Raw genomic sequence first — 16,374 nt, 5'->3', positions numbered from 1 at the left:
ACCAAAGGTCACCACCCCGCGTTATCTTCTGCTACTGTACCATAGCAAATCATCAACTTATAATTATATCATTCATACCTCAAATACTGCTTTTGTACACAAATTCGGTTATTGGGAACAGTTACGCAGTACTCGTTATGACATGGATAATAATTGGTAGTTTTTGTTCGGTTAACACGTATAAATATGCCATCCGTGCAAGAATCACTTAAAAAAATATATACTGTATATTATTCATAAAGGGAATAATTATCACGGGAATAAAGCTCAGAATTTTTCATTTTTTTTTTTCTCCCCCTGAGAATATAAGGCGTGTAGGGCAAATTCCGGAACTGGTGTAAACAAACTCTAAAGTCCAAATGTTGCTTTTCGCAGCAGGCCAGACTTCGTTCAGTGCTCGAGAAAAAGGCAAAAAAGGACAACTGGGCGCTGCGGTCACCATGACGACGCGCCCACTCACAATCCCTTGAGCATCAGACAGTTCCTGCCTGAGAAGAACCGGATACCTTATATGAGTTTTATTTGGTTTATTTTCAATTATAATTGGAATAATACTTTGAGAATACATGAATGCAATTCACTCCCTAACATTAAAATTTTGTATCATAATGGAAAATTACAATTTTATTTTCTTGAATTTTTTTTAAACTTTCAATCCTGTCAAAATGTCAGTTTTTCCACCAAGAGTGTAAAAATTGAATTTTTAATCGTAACGTTCAGTCAAAAAGTAATTTCCACGGCGAATCTAAATGAGAATATGCGGCTTATATTCCCCCCCCCCCACTTTCTGAGTGAATTTTTTTTTGTGACGTCAAAGGCCGAGCCACGACCCGGTTCCGCCCGCCGTCCGGCAATAAAGTGCAGATAGGCGCGCACGAGCAGGCGCCAGGTGAGCAATCACAAGCGGCCGCGGCGGCGTGTTTGCTGTCGGCCGCCTCGCTGCACATTAACCACGTCGCGTACAAATAAAGATAAACTCTTGACTCCGACCTGGAGCCATTAAAAAAGAAAGAAAGAAAAAGAAAAGAGAGAGTCCAGGACATTTTTTTCCCTTCAAAGTCAGACATCCGCCCAATTTTGACTTTTTGAGTTTTTTTTGCTTTACAATGACACCTCTTTTAAAAATTTGACGCCGGCCTGATTAAAAAAAAAGTGTGTATATATATATATATATATATATATATATATATATATTATTATCTGACAATTTGCTCTGAACTTCCCAGAAGCACACTCGCATTACATTTCATTTTGTATAATTCCCCAAATAAACCTCCGCAGGAGCAATTTAAAAACCTTAATGTTGCAAATTTAAGTCAGGTTACGTTAATTGCGTACAGTTATGTATTTTCTTTAAATGAATTAGGAGTCTGCGTGGGTGCTGTGAAATGACACGGATAGGAAAAATAAAGTGTTTATATGAACATTTCAATGTTTTATTGAAATTTTCAAGAACACGATGTCGATGTTGTAAACTAGACAAAAAAAAATATCCGATACATTATAACCCAATTAAAAAAAAAAAAAAACACAAACAAGAGAGAGAGAAACCTTCATATTATCATTTTTTTAGATTATACGGCACTTTTAACGACCATATTACAAATTTCCATAACAGAAAAAAATCCACTTGTTGTCCACCTTCAACGCTTGTTTTGCGTTTTAAAAAAAAGTTAATTATTCCATATTTCTTTAAAAAAAGTTTTCAAGCCATTGTTGCGGTGCGTTCGCTGTCGCCTTTTTCCATTCGTTGAAAAGAGTCAACGCACGCGCGCGCTCACGCGCGCGCACGACAAGTGAAAAAGACAATGGCACATGAGTGTGAGTAACTCGCTGAGTGGATATCAAGGGAGGAATAAAATCCATATTTCAAGATTTGGGCAAGGGGAGGGGCGCCGGATAATAAATGTCGATGGCAACAAAAGGATAATAGCCACAAACTATCATTACACACAAATATCCACAATAAATTAAGAACAGATCCCTAGGACAAACTACTTTTTATTTACACGCAACAATATGAAATAATTATACATAAATATTTTATATACTCATATGTACATGTCGACTTAATACTACCTTTCAGTTTGTTTTTCACTTTTTTTTTTAATATTTACGTTGAATTTTCTGCTTCCCTTTGCCTGTTGAACGTTACTCTTGAGCGTTTTATTTAATTAAAAAACAAAATATATATATAAAAACCGATTCCAATTAAAGAGATATGATTGCCTTATTTATATATATATATATATATATATATATATAATATATATATATATATATATATATATATATATAAACAAAAAACATTTTCCTCCACTGTTTAAAGAACATTCACGATAGGAGGATGATCATGAAGAGGAGGAAGAAGTCATGCAACTTTTTTTTTTTTTTTTTTTTTTTTTTTTTTGCGGGTCCAATTCGTTAAAATTGCAATTGTACAAGAAAAATACAGCAGTCTTTTAAAGGTAGGTTATGTTCACTGGTAGTGGAAATTAAAAAGGTGGAAATTCAGAGTGCATACTGGGAAGTAAAAATAAAAACGAACAATAATAATACCAAAAAAAAAAAAAAAAAAAAAACAGAACATTTCGTCGTGTACTATGCAGTTAGGAGACAGCAGCAACTTAAATCCGTTAAATCTCACCCATATGACCACTTTTCAGTTTCAATACTTGTACGGTATTCCCCTCCCCTTCAAAAAAAAGACAGGTTAAGTGTTTTTTTTAATTTAAAACAACAAAAAAATACATATCAGATGTGTATTAAACCAAAGTGCATTTCAGAAACTAACACGTGTTTCTTGTTTTGAATTCTCTCCGTTCAAAAAAAAAAAAATAAAACTGCTATGAACAAAGTCCTCCTGCTCGCTTTCAAGATATTTGGGTCGCCTTGAAAATGACAAATGAAAAAAAAAAAAAAGTGGGGGTGGATTGGGGGACGGAAGGGAAAGGGAGGTTGGGTGGGTGGCGCCCCCCCCCTGCCTCCTTACACCCCCCGCGCCACTTCACGGCGACCCGCTTCTTGACCTGTCCTGGTTGGAGTCCAGACCGCTGACGAGGCGCTGGATGCTCTGCAGCTCGTTGGCGGCCTCCTTCTCCGCGCACAGTTTGGGCGACACCGAGCGGCTGGTCACCTCCGACGTGGAGTCGAGGGCCGACACCGGGCTAGCCGGAACCAGCACGTCCCCCTTCAGGTCGGCCCCCAGGGCGGAGGCCGAGGCGGCTGCGGCCGCGGCGGCAGCGGTGAGGAGGGTGCTGTCCGGGACCGTCATGGGCAGCGAGTAGGGGTTGTACCGGAGTCGGGGCCGGACCGCGTTCAGGAAGGGGTGCCGGTGGACCGACGAGGAGGAGGAGGAGGAGGAGGACGACGACGCCGAGGAGGCGGAGGCCGCCGCGGCCGCCGCCATGTACGTGTAGGGGTAGGGGAACAGACTTCCGAAGGGGGACATGGCCAGACCCTGAAAAGCCACACACAAAAAAAAACCACCATGTTGAACTCTCCCCATGCACGCCCATAAAAAAAACTCCCAAAATACAGTGCAAATATTTTCTGAAACAGATTTTTAAAAAGTGTGCGATCTCAAGCGCTGTTATCATTTTTTTAAAGTACAATTTACAACCTTTGAAACATGCAATACAATAAAGCTCATTACAGACAAGCTTATGAAGTATGGTTGCAGTACTTTTAAAATGTAAAAAATACTTTTCATGTACAGAGCAGTTCAATTGTATTTAACTTCTAAGGAAGGACTTTTAAACTTAAAAAAAAAAAAGTTACAGTAGTTTTTTCCTTTTCATGTGCAGTTCATTTTTAAAACTTGTGGCTATTGAAAAAGTGTATTTACGCACAAAAATTGGAATAATATATATTTAATAGTACATTTTAGTACAAGTACACTTCAGCTTTATTTAACTTTCAAGTACAGTCAAATTATTTTTTGCGTTTTGAACATCCAAGGATGAATCTCATCGACCTTTTGTGGCGACTACATTTTAATTGAATCGCTATATAACTACGGTTTTCCTTTTCGTGTTTGTCGCTCATTATCGTGGTACTTGGTGAGTATTTTATGAGGTGGTACTTGGTTTAAAAAAAAAAAAAAAAGAAAAGTCAACCACACATTGAGAGCATTCATTTGGTCACAACCCCCCCCCCCCACTTCCCCAACCTTTTCATCTAATTTTCAAGTTAACATATAAAATGCAAAAATTACTGTGAAAAGGCAAACAATAAAATAAACTTGGCGTAAAAATTGCAGTTTGTGGCAAAAGAACATAAAAAATGCCGGACGCCGCCACATATGAACTCCCACGCTGCGTTCAAAATCACTCCCAGCGGTGCTTGTCAAAATTTTTCACGCCAAGTACTTGGCTGGCCAAGTTGCAGCATCGTGTACAACATCAAAATACTGCAGCGTGCATCAAAAAGTATATCGAGCCTTTGTTTCTAAAAAAAGTATTTGTAGTATTGATGTAAAACCTCCGCAATGGAATGTGAGTATTGCGGTTATAAGTTAAAAAAAAAAAAGGAAATTTAAACGCATTACATATTAAAGCCAAATCACATGTATCTTAATGAATACTTAGTTATTTGATGCGAAATGCCGCTGTACTGTATGAAAAATTAAGTACAACTGATAGATAAATAAAATACAAGTACAAATAAAACCAAAACGTCACAATTTTGTTTAATTGCGTGATTCTTTCAAAGGCCACAAGAGGGAGTCAACGTACTACTACAAGTGGCGCTCGTGACACTGCGAATGACTGCGCCCGTGTATAGTGCGCTGTACTCGTCTAAACCTCCAGTGTGTACAATTACTTGAAAAGTAAAAGTGAACATTAGCGCTCGCTCGTGTTTGTCGAAATGTGGTAGTTCTTGCGGTCTCCCTCTAGTGCCTTGCAAAAGAATTCCTACCTCACACTTGTGTTTATATACTTTTATTTTATAATTAACGTATTTGTTCAACATTTGTTCCGGAAGGTCCACCCACCGACATTCGTCGGCTACGTTGCAATTACGCGACCGCAGACCGTCATCCACGTGGGGTTTCCAAAGTGTATACTGTATGTGTGTGTGGATGTGTGTGTATATATATATATTTATATTTTTTTAATCCGTCTGATAAATTGGCTCCGGTCCACCATCTCCAAACCGAGCCCCCACCGGCCCATCCCTCGTTACACAGTCTGAGGGAAACCATAATTACTACGCGGCCCGCGACGAAATTCGATTCGACACCCGCTGACGCATTTGGTGATCCGGTACCAGAGCGTTTTCCAGTTTGAGGAACAAATCTTTGGGGGGGGGGAATATATATATATATTCCAACGCATCTCCACGCTTAAAGGTGCAAAATACGCCGTTCAGGGAGGGGGGCACGAAATATTAACTGGTGGCTGCGGATTAGGTGTAAAAGTATGCACCGGCGCTACTTCATGGGAATGATGTACTGCGAAAGCCCCAATTAGTATTCCGTTTGCGCATTTGAACCCAATTTGTTTTAAAAATGTATAATATCCATTATCACGGCCCCTCCCCTTTGTCACGACTAAGGTGCCGTAAGTAGAAGTACTGAATACCTCCAAAAGTACAAATACTCACTTCTTCCAGGTGTCTCAAGTTGATCATTAAGAGTATGTAATGCTTTCGTATGCGCATGAAGGTAAATGTCTGAACTTGACAATCTTTATCTTAAAAGTTCATCATCCTCACCAGCATTCGAAAATACATTTTTTTTCTCGTTTTATGCTCCGCCCTTCCAAACTTTTCTGGAAATACCATCGAGATGTATTTTTTTCTTCGCCCCACGTAAAAGAGAAAGTTTGATAGAAACTAGATCAAAATCTGATTCTAGTAAAATGGAAGGTTTAGGGAAATTTGCCTTAAATTACATCAATAGCGTTTCCATATTGTTTTTTTTATTTCCACCTTTAATTTTGAGTTTTATGGAAATTGGATAACCGTCAAAACATTGATTCAAATTATGTTGGGATGTTGTTGAAACATAAAAACAGAACTGTTTGGAGTCCCCCCGCCGTCCTCTAGTCAATTGAAGGCACTAAAAAGACGAAATATTTAATGTTCAAACTCATACACTTGGTTTTTTTTTTGTAAATATTCACTTGTTTTGAATTTGATGTCTGCAGCAAGTTATATATATATATATATATATATATATATATATATATATATATATAAAAAGATGGCAGGTCTGTGGCTTTGTTACATCACGTCTCCTTTTCACAAGACACGAATTGTTGAAGCTTGGTGTAACAGCTTCAGCTGTTCAACAGTCCGGTGTCTCCGTTGTCGCATTTTATGCTACATAAGGCGCCACGGATTTTCAATGGAGGAGGGGGGGGGGGCAGTTCCGGACTGCTGGCAGGCCGGTCGAGCACTTGCCCTCTTGTGGCAGTTGTAACGTGCTGAATGCGTCTTGGCATTGCTGAAATAAGCAGGGATGTCCCGAATACAAGACATCGCTTGGATGGCAGCATATGTTGCTCCAAGACTTGAATGTGTCTTTCAGTGTGAAAATGGTGGCTTCACAGAGGTCCAAGTTACCCACACCCCAGGCACGTACACAATATCATTTTGTCACAGATGCTATCATTTCTCTGTGTGTGTGTGTGTGTGTGGGGGGGGGGGGGGGTCCTCTTTGGCTTGGAGGACAAAACAGCCATGATTTATTTCCCCCACCCTCAGATTTGAAATGTGGACTCATCAGACCACGGCAGACTTTTTCACTTGGTGCCAGTCCATTTGAGAAGCGCTTGTGTGTTTCTAGATGTTATTTGGCTTTTGCATTTTCCATGTTAGAGTTTGAACCTGTGTTTTTTTTTTTCTTCTTTTTTTAATGTAGGGACGAACTGTGATAACTGACAAAAGTTTTCTAAAGTGTTCAAGTGGCGAACGTCACTTCCTCAACGGTAAACAACCTAGCCATTCGGGGATGCACCTATTATAGCCAATAATGATAATCTTGTTCCCTATTAACTTGCTCACCTGCGGAACGTTCCAAACAGATTTTTTTTTCAATTATTATTTTTTGAGCGACTTTCATCTTTCCCAGTCATTAGTTGGCCCTCTCCCATCTTTTTTTTTTGAATGTTTTAGCAAGTATAGAATTCAAAATGAGAAACAATTTTCAAAACAGACAAAAAAAAAAAAACATTTAAAACGAACATTGATCCGTTGGAACGTTCCATATCTCGTCTATGTCGTGTATTCAATTGAAATTAGGTCGAACAGGATTTGATAATCTTTGTATTCTGTTTTCACTTGCGTTTTAAACAACCTGCCAATTGGGGTCTGGGTAATGGCACAAAAGTTTCTGGAAATCGATTTAAAAGTAAAAAATCAGATGCTAAATCAATTTTTTTCCTTAGTGATACAATATTTTCTGGTGCTCAGATTAAAAACAGATATTAAATCTTAGATGTTTTCTAATAATATGGGATTGGGTATTCTGGCATTCGTGTTAAAATTCAACATCAGAGAAACCGTCGAGGTGACCTCCGCCAAGGCAGAAATATAGATAATAAAAATAAAAAAAAATCCCAAATATTCTCCCAACTAACGTTGCAATCCTGATTGTGCGCAGCTTCATGCAGTACATGATCCTTCCCTTCCTCAGTTTTGACGACGTTGCGTGCCGAGTATGAAGTCGTGTCAGTCGCCGCATAAACAAAGCCATCATCATCGTGTCTTTGGCGACGTGTCAATATCGTGTCACGGTTAGCGACAACCCATTCCCTGCCTGTCCGTCTGCGTCTTTGTCTAGCAATCGTTAATACGCCAACGATAATTCCCAAAGCGGCAATTTAACCATTTCTAATGTAGTGTGCCGTTAAACGACTGTGCAAGTTATACAAACACTTTTTTTTCCCCCGGTCATAATTGTTAAAATTCTCATTTTTGAAAAAAAGTGATCAGGAGGTCAAAGGCAGCATCTTGCCCAAGTAAAAACCAACCAGCCAGAGAAAAGAGGCACTCGCGGTCTGGTGCTGACCTCTGACCTCGGGAAAGCACCTTCATCATCACGGAGGGTTACTATAACACCAAATATTATCACTTTGATATATATATATATATATATATATATATATATATATATTTTTTTTTTTTTTGCAAAGTTGTGGCTTCACATAGGTGGCGACTCCTTTCTCTGATTGGTTGTTTTTCCTCGGGCGTGGTAATCAATTTGGATAGACAGGAGGGCACCAGGGGATACTTGATGACCATTTTTCTTTCAAATATCCCCCCGAAAAAATGTTTGAAACTTTGAAGTTGATGACTTGCTTCTGAGCGGTGAGACTCGATCAGCATTTTATGAAATGAGAAAAAAATAATTGTGGTTGGGCGGGGGTGGCGCACGGTATTATCTCTCACCTGTGCTGATTTCCATATTGCATTTTTTTTTCCCCCCTTTTACATTCCGAGCGGGTCTCAAACCCGCGACCCCCAAGCAGCTTTCCAGACTGAGCGGCCGATTCGTGGAAATTGCGGCTGTGCAAATGTATAATCCGACTCCCGTAATCCGTAAATTGCAGATGTGTGTACACTTTTTATTGTTTCCGACTCACATAATCCTCAAATTGCACACTGTACATTTTTTTTTTTTTTTTTTATATATAAATTTTTAACCAGTTGCCATCGTTTCTTAATCAGTATCAAGAGTTCCAATCCCGTCAGTAGTTGTAGTGGTAGTCGTCAGTGGTGGTATTAAATGTGTAAGGATTAAAAACACTTTGCTTTGATTGCGTCAGTCTTTTTCCTGCATGCGCTTGGAGGCAAAAGGGGGGTCAAAATTGGACCGGTGCGATCCTGCCTTCGAAGGGTTAATGGGGGAGGGTGGGGGGCATGCACTTACAGTCTTGCCCCGGGCAACAGGCAGCATGTACGCCACTGCATGCGTGGATCAAAACAAAGTTGTGTGCTGCCTTCTGGGGAGTCGCATTTTATTATTTTTTTTAATTTTTTTTTTACCTCCTAAATCAGCACGCATTAACACACCCAAAGGTTAACACACGCACACGCACACGCACGGATCAAAACTGCGTCCAGTACGCGAGTATCCGCAAAAAAACGGGGCGGGCAGCCGCGGCAGCAGCAGCAGCAGCGCTGTAAACAGCTTTGCCTAAGTTCAAGAATTTCTAATGCGTCTTAAAGTTCCTCGCGTCTGCACTCGAGCGAGACGCCTTGACGACGTGTCGGACGATAAACTTGGCCGACTAACACGTTACCTGCTTTTATATATATATATATAATTTTTTTTTTTTTTGCTCACCTCCTTTAGTTAGTGGTTAAAAAAAAATAACCCAGTCCCTGTTATAAACATTTAGTTACACGGACTGCTTCCCACATCCATTAGAACTTTGATTGTTGTTGGGGAAGTTTTAAATGCTTATAATAATAATAATAATAATATTGCAGCCATGTAGTTTGTGCATATATTTTACACGCTGAAGATTTTGTGAGCAATCACTTGTAGCTGTATCTAATATCGCCGCCCGGCAGTGTCATTTAAATGTCATTATGTATCTAAAATGACGCATTGGCTTTATTAATTATTTTTTTTGTGTCGGATCACATTTAAAAATGTGACGAGTGAGCGGAAACATTTTTTTCCGCTCGCATGCATCCGCCGGATCTTCTTCACAAGTGCAGGTGCGCCCGTGCAGTCAAGTGGCCCACGAGTGTACTTGTTGCACCAGATACTCACGACCTTGTTTGTACGGAAACAACGTGGAGGCATGTGCTCACGTGTTGTTGTTTTTTTTTTTGTTTGTTTTTTTTGGTGTGTTTTTCGCTTAAATATGATTTTTTTTTTTTTGGGGGGGGGGGTGGGTGGGTGGGGAGTTTACCTGCGAGGCCAGGACGTGTTGCTGCAGATGGAAGGGCAGGCCCGGAGCCCCCGCCAGGCTCTGAGGCGACGACGCCATGCTGCTGGTGTCCATGCTGCTCACCCCTCCCGTAGACACGGCGGCCAGCAGGGGGCCCATGCCCGCGGCCATGTTTGAGAAGGCGCCGCCCATGTTGAACTGACCCGGGTGAAGGAGGAACGGGTGCGCGCCTCCCAAGTGGTTGAAAAACTGCTGTCCCGTCAGGCCGCTGGGAAATCCGAAGCCCGGCACGTGGCCGTGGTGGCCTTGCATGTGCGCGCCCTCGGTCTGCACAGTCAAAGGCACGAAGGCGTCCTTGCACGGCGGCCGGGTGTCGTCCTCCTTGGCCGGGTCCAGACTGGGGCTCTTCACGTCCTCCCCGGAGCGGGTGGTGCTGGAGATGACGGTGATGGGGCTCTGGCGAGAGTCCGCCCGGCCTCGCTCGGTCCTCGGGCTCCCGTCGCGGGTCCGGCCGAGGGGATCGCCCCCTCCTCCTCCTCCCCCTCCGCCACCGCCTCCCCCTCCCCCGAACAGGTGCCCCTTGGCCGGGCTCGCCTCGTGCTCCTTGCCGTCCTCCGTCGTGGTGGAGATCTTGCTGGAGTCCGGACCGTCTTTGACGTGGCCGTCTTTGCTTTCATCGTCGCTTTCGTCGTCGCTGTCGCAAAAGTCTGCACACCCCCACCCCCCCCCAAAGAAAAGAGAAAGAAAGAAAAGTGAACCTTTACACCTTGACAAATCTACAATTACAGATCGAACTCAGCACCTGCTGAAGAAAAATTAGTTAGGTCTGAAACTTATTAAAATACTTTCAAGAGCTATTTTTCAAAGATATTACAAAAAAAATTGATTGTTGTGACATTGATTTGAGTACATCTTATTTGCTTGACGTTACTGTTGGTTTCACGTAATCTTCAGTGTTGCACTTTGTTATTCTCGATTTGCAAATTACTTTTGCACCTTGCCAATGTTTTTGAACCCAAATTGAAACACCACGTGACCATTTTCAACATCGTATTTGACTTTTAATATTCCTAGATAATATTCAATACACCACATTGTGCTTTGTGGCTCGCAATGTTGTGTAAGTCGAGTCAGTTTTTTTTAAAAAAGCTTTTTTCTTTAATACATTGACTCATTGTAAGGTATTACTCAACGCGGAATGAACAATAATGAAAGAGGCGTTAAGTTAAGGTTTCATAATAACAGTCATTAACAAAAATAATCTTGAATGGAATTACAACCGCTGCCTTTTTTGTTGTTGTTGTTGGGTGTTACTTTAATGACACGCGTGGGCACCATGATTCCAAATATTAGAAACTCCTCTCCTCACCAGTTCGAAGTTAATCTCACGCTTTTCCGGTGTCGTCCCCAGCAGAAAATAAACACGCGGAAAGCCGCCAAAGACGCTCGATTCGAGGCCTGCGGGTGTACCTAATGTTGTGTCCCGCGAGTGATATTTCAAGAAAGTTTTGCTTCAACTCATCATCACTTCATCGAAATGTGCTGGACCCCACAGCGCGGATGTACCTAATAATGTGGCAAGGGATACGAGATGTTCACGTGTACCTGATGCTGTGGCCGACTATATATATATATATATATATATATATATATATATATATATATATAGATGCACACAGTATAAGTTTTTAAACATGCAGCTCGACGGGTCTCTCTTGCAGTTGGATCTTACGAGAATGTTGGTTGATTATGATTGCAATATAAAAACTTGATAACAAAAAACCTGCAGATTTTAATGACGTAATAATGCATGTCGCTTTGGAACAATTTTACCCTTGCAACTTTTTCATGAAGCTGCATGCGCAGTAGCGCTTTCACGGTCAATTCTCATTTCTTTTGACGTTCTGCATATTGCAGTATGCAAAAGTAATTTTATATATGTACAAGATTTATTTTTGCACGATAACTCCACTTACGGCAGGAAAACGCGCGCACACAGAAAAAAAGCCGGACAAGCCCTACTCTGACCGCTTGGATGTTTTGCCCCCAAATGGCCGCAGACGGCTGAGTACCTTTCAGGTGCGGGGCCCCCACGGTAGACACGGCGGGGGAGGAGGCCTGACCGAAGCACTTGAAGGGGGCCTGCTCCCCGGAGGAGTCGTCCGAAGCCCCGTTCTCCTTCTTCTGCTGCTCCTCGTACGAGCGGATGGACTGCAGCGCCAGTTGCTTCCTGCAAACCCAAAACGCAATTTGCTTCCGTCTTCCCCGCAAAAAACAAAAAACAAACAAAAAAAAAAGCAGCCAAACAGAATCATCCTAATAAAATAAAGGACAGGGCAAAAAGAGAACTGCGTTGCCATGGCGACCAATGCCACACATCAATTTCTCCTCATATTTGCGCCATAAATCCCCTGCTTGCGAGTGTGCTGCTAATAAAAGCGAGCTAATTCATTAAATGTGCTCTCGAGCAGCAGCTTTGCTCTCTTTTTTTTTTTTTTTTTTTTTTTTTTTTTAACAGCGTGCAATGCCTGTCTGGTTAGAGCGACTCAACCCCCCCACCCCCTCCCCAGTCCCCCCGAGGGTCGATTTTGACGCTTTGACGCGTTTTGAGTCCAACTAATCCGATTATTATTTATATATTTTTGTTGTTGTTGCTGCTGCTGCTTACCTCTTTTCCCGTCGACCGTTGCCGGTGTCGCGGAAGCCTTTGGCGAACGGGTTGTGGTCGATTTTAAGCTGAGTTATCTGAAAAACAAAGTTAGTTTTGTTTTTTTTTTATGGACAACTTTAAAGCGCCGAAACGTGGAATGCTGCCACTTTGTGTGTGTGTGTGTGTGTGTGTGTGTGTGTGTGTGTGTGTGGTGTGTGTGTGTGTGTGTGTGTGTGTGTGTGTGTGTGTAAATGATATTAAAAAAAAAGCACAGCCATAAAATATAAACAGGCAGAGAAGCCCAAAGGCTCCAACAAGCGTGTTTTCCATGTGCCTTTTTATTTCCATACCAACCCCCCCCCCATCTGTGAGACATTGAAAACTTAGTGCGATCGTTTGTCGAGATCATTTTGCAAAAAAAAGAAAAAAAAAAGAACATCTATGAATCTATATATTTGATTTCACGCATCCCCACGGACACACACCCACGCACGAATGCAAGCACAGAGCGTATAGTGTGACACGAAAAGCCTTTTCTCTTTCTCCATTCATGCGCAGAGCATTGCCCTTCTTCTTGTTTTTTTTTTTTTTTGCTCCCATTTCTCAACCTCCCCCAACCTTTTTTTTATTTGCACATGCAGACAGAGTGCGAGATAGAGTGCATGTGTGTGTGTACGAGCGTGCATGTGTGTGCGACTACTAAATCCCTTCCACGTGATTTAAATGTAAAAAAAAAAAAAAAAAAAAGGCAGAGCAACCTGTGCAACATTCCTTACCACAGCAAGTCTTTCATATTTTATGACGACAAAATGAATGCACTCGAATGAATGAATGAATGCATGCAACAAGCAAGTAAGCAAGCGGCGGGGGCACCAATGTGTGCGTGTGTGTGTTTCCCAAGCCCACTTCTTCCTTTTTTCCTTCTTATTTGTTTACCTTGTCGTTCTGATAAGCAGTCACCGCGATGAAGTCGGTCTCGGGGAACACGTAAGTCCGAAAGGTGCTGTAGGGCAACTTGAGGATGTCGTTGGCCCTCACGATGTGAAAGCGGGGCTGATATTTATGCATGGAGTTCAGGATGGTCTGCAAAAACACACAAGCGACACACACACCCGCGACACCCCCCCAAAAAAATATACGTCAACACCCTGGCCTGCTTTTGAAAGCACAATCCTGTTGGATATAATATTTCATTAGATGCTAATTGTTTTGAGGGGAGAAAAATGTCACACAAAATGGATCAAAAATACATTTCAGGAAGTGCCAATTGGATTGCAAAGTCAATCAATAATATCTAATATTTTGCCTCATCGTGTAGTCATCAATATTACAATATTGCACCACAATATTAGAAACTGCAACAAATAAATCCAGCATATTCTTAAATTCCACATTGGCCAAAAAAACAAAACATTCCATTATCTCTTTGAAAGCAGAATTGTTGATTTGAAGAGCCCCCCAGCTTTAAAAAAAAATGTATATTATTTTGTGTATCGTGTGGGGAAAAAGTGCTGCAAAAATACTGATAGTCGGTTGACTGTCGTGGCTGCTTCTTCCTCTTTGAATTACACGCCAAACCACTTTCAACTGATTCTCATTAGACTGTGCGGGTGTGCTTAATAATGTGGCTGCTGTGTGCTTCGAGGCTCTAAATCAATTAAATTATCAGATGCAAAAAAGCACGTGAATTGATTCATGAGATCTTTCCATTTTTTTTTTTTTTACTTTCACCTTTTTTGTAGCTGTTTTGCTGCTGTGCCTAATATTGTGGCTCAAAATCTACACAACAACGAACGGCAGGTATTCATGCAAGGGCGTAATCGTGCTTCAATTGCTACAAGAATACATGATTGTGCAAAAAATAATAATAATAAAAGGTAGGAAAATAGTAAAATGGACATACATTAGTGGAACTTACAAATCCATGCTTGTCGGAGATGTTGTTGGTGAGCTTGAGCTTGTGGAAGTTGACCACCTTGGACATCCACTGCTCCCCCGTGGCGGGGCTGTCCGGGTGGATGTACATCCTCTTGGGCATCTCCGGGTCGGCCTTGCCGGCCACCATCCAGCGGGAGTTGTGGAACTTGTACCTGCAGTCGTCTGCCGCCACGATATCCATCAGGAGAATGTACTTGGCCTTCTTGTCCAGACCCGTGCATCTCACTTTGAAGGGGGGGAACATCCGCCTTGAAGCCCATCAAAAAAGAAAAAAAAAATAATAATTAAAAAAAAAAACCGCACGAAAGGAGATTTAATAGCAAATCAAACGCTACGAGATTAACATGCTTTCAAAAAAAAATATATATATATACACACACACATATGGCTGGCTCCATTTAAGATGGGGGGGGGTGGGTTATCCATTGTCACGTAAATAGTAGCAGACACACACACACACGATTGAAAGTACGATCTGTTGGTGTAAAGTTTTAGCAAAATGAATGATGGGATTACAAGATGAAAATGTGTGTGTATAAAGCTTTAGTGCAGGGGCTTAATTACTGCTGGACAAATCCCCCCCCCCACTTCCCCCGTCTAAATGGTTGAACACATTATTTGGTATCCATTGAATTATAATTTAGCTGTGTCGTGGAGAAACATTTATTCTATTTTCCTTTCATGCACAATTATTTTTGCGGTTGTAATCGTTTTTTTTTTTTTTTTGTCATGCAGATTTAAAGATCACGCAGTTGAAGCGCTTTCGAAGCGGGGGCACCCGGACTCCATCGATGGAGCACGTCGAGTTTTTTTTTTTTTTTTTAAACTCTCTTCAATATAGTTGACATCGAAATAATAATAATAATTGGAAAAAAAAAATCCCCGGGAGCGCGAGCTTCACCTTCCGGATTTGGTGATCACCATTTCGGTGCCCCTCTTGTGGAAGAGCTCCCACAGTTCCTTGGCTTCCAGGTGCACTTTGGGGTCGTCCTCCACCTCCTCCTCGGGCTCCAGGCTCTTGAGGGGCCGGAGGTGCGCCGCCGCAGCGGCCGCCGCGGCCGCCTGGTGGCCCAGCGACGAGAAGTGGAGCCCGGAGTCGGCCGCTCCCCCCATCAGCTGATCCATGATCGGCTTGCCCAGGGCGCCCGGCAGCGAGAGCGAGCCGCTGGGGGGCAGCGCCAGAGCCGGGAAGAAGGGCGGCTGGTGGCCCAGCATGGCGCTCATGGCAAATTCCGGACCCCGGTGAGGTATAAACGGATGATATGCCATACTCGAGCCCTGGATGACTGGATCTCTCATCAGGAAGTTCATCCAAAGTGCTTTGCAACCAGTGCGGACGTGGGCTCGCGGAGTGTTTCGGGCGCGGTGCGAAATCACAGCGAGGAGTAGTCGGAGGAGGGGGTGGGGGTGGGGGGTGGCAAATGTTCAAGAAGAACAAGTCCTCCTTGCAACTTGAAGCATCCACCGAGAGTCCACTCTTCTTCTGCTTTTTTTGGGGGGGGGGGGGCGGGGGTGGGTTGGGGGGGGGGGTGGAGGTAGCTGCGGGGAATTACGAATCAAAAGGAAAAGATGTTCTCCATGAACGAACCACTTTGCGGCGCACAACAAACCAAACTCGGGCGCGTCACTCGAGTCTACGGCGGTGGTGCATTGTCTCCTCTTCACTGCGTCGCCATTCCCCGTTTAAAGGAGATGAAAAAACAAAACAAAAACAAAAAAAAAACAAAAGAAGAAGAGCGAAACAAAACCCGCGTGCCTCCTGGCGTCCCCGTAGAACGATATCTGCCCCCTATTTTTTTTTTTTTTTGGCGAGTCCTTCCCTGCTCGCAGCTCCCCGCGTCCTGCCTCGACTGGCTCCGCGCTCCCTGGCGCCTTCTTTACGCACGCACGCACTCACAGGCCGGGCGTCCGCTCGCCTTCACGCGCATTGCCGGG

At 42.6% G+C, this 16,374-nt stretch overlaps 1 protein-coding gene across 2 annotated transcripts; it reads right to left on the bottom strand.

Annotated features, from left to right (window-relative positions):
- Positions 1 to 2,292: 2,292 nt before the first annotated feature.
- On the bottom strand, positions 2,293 to 15,902 carry tbx3a (T-box transcription factor 3a). Of its 2 annotated transcripts, none has more exons than XM_061847750.1 (7): positions 15,341 to 15,902; positions 14,405 to 14,687; positions 13,438 to 13,584; positions 12,520 to 12,596; positions 11,924 to 12,081; positions 9,873 to 10,558; positions 2,293 to 3,460 (listed from the first exon to the last, which is right to left on the bottom strand). In XM_061847750.1, exons 1-7 carry the CDS (start codon positions 15,748 to 15,750, stop codon positions 3,008 to 3,010), a joined length of 2,214 nt encoding a protein of 737 aa, XP_061703734.1. In that variant the 5' UTR covers positions 15,751 to 15,902; the 3' UTR covers positions 2,293 to 3,007. The 2 variants fall into 2 exon arrangements, with proteins under 2 accessions (XP_061703734.1, XP_061703735.1); XM_061847751.1 differs by having other exon boundaries at positions 14,420 to 14,687.
- Between the last annotated feature and the right edge of the window lie 472 nt (positions 15,903 to 16,374).

The sequence above is a fragment of the Syngnathoides biaculeatus genome, chromosome 17 (assembly GCF_019802595.1).
Source record: "Syngnathoides biaculeatus isolate LvHL_M chromosome 17, ASM1980259v1, whole genome shotgun sequence".
Taxonomy (NCBI): Eukaryota; Metazoa; Chordata; class Actinopteri; order Syngnathiformes; family Syngnathidae; genus Syngnathoides; species Syngnathoides biaculeatus.
Note: the sequence above shows the minus strand (reverse complement) of the source record. Positions and strands in the feature narration are given on the sequence as shown.

What these genes read in the sequence shown, in the direction of transcription:
- tbx3a (XM_061847750.1), bottom strand. Translation starts at nt 15,750, where the DNA reads ATGAACTTCCTGATGAGAGATCCAGTCATCCAGGGCTCGAGTATGGCA. An exon ending in GTGATCACCAAATCCGGAAG is followed by an intron (nt 14,688 to 15,340) that starts GTGAAGCTCGCG and finishes ATGGGCTTCAAG; the next exon opens with GCGGATGTTCCCCCCCTTCA. An exon ending in AACGGTCGACGGGAAAAGAG is followed by an intron (nt 12,082 to 12,519) that starts GTAAGCAGCAGC and finishes TTGGGTTTGCAG; the next exon opens with GAAGCAACTGGCGCTGCAGT.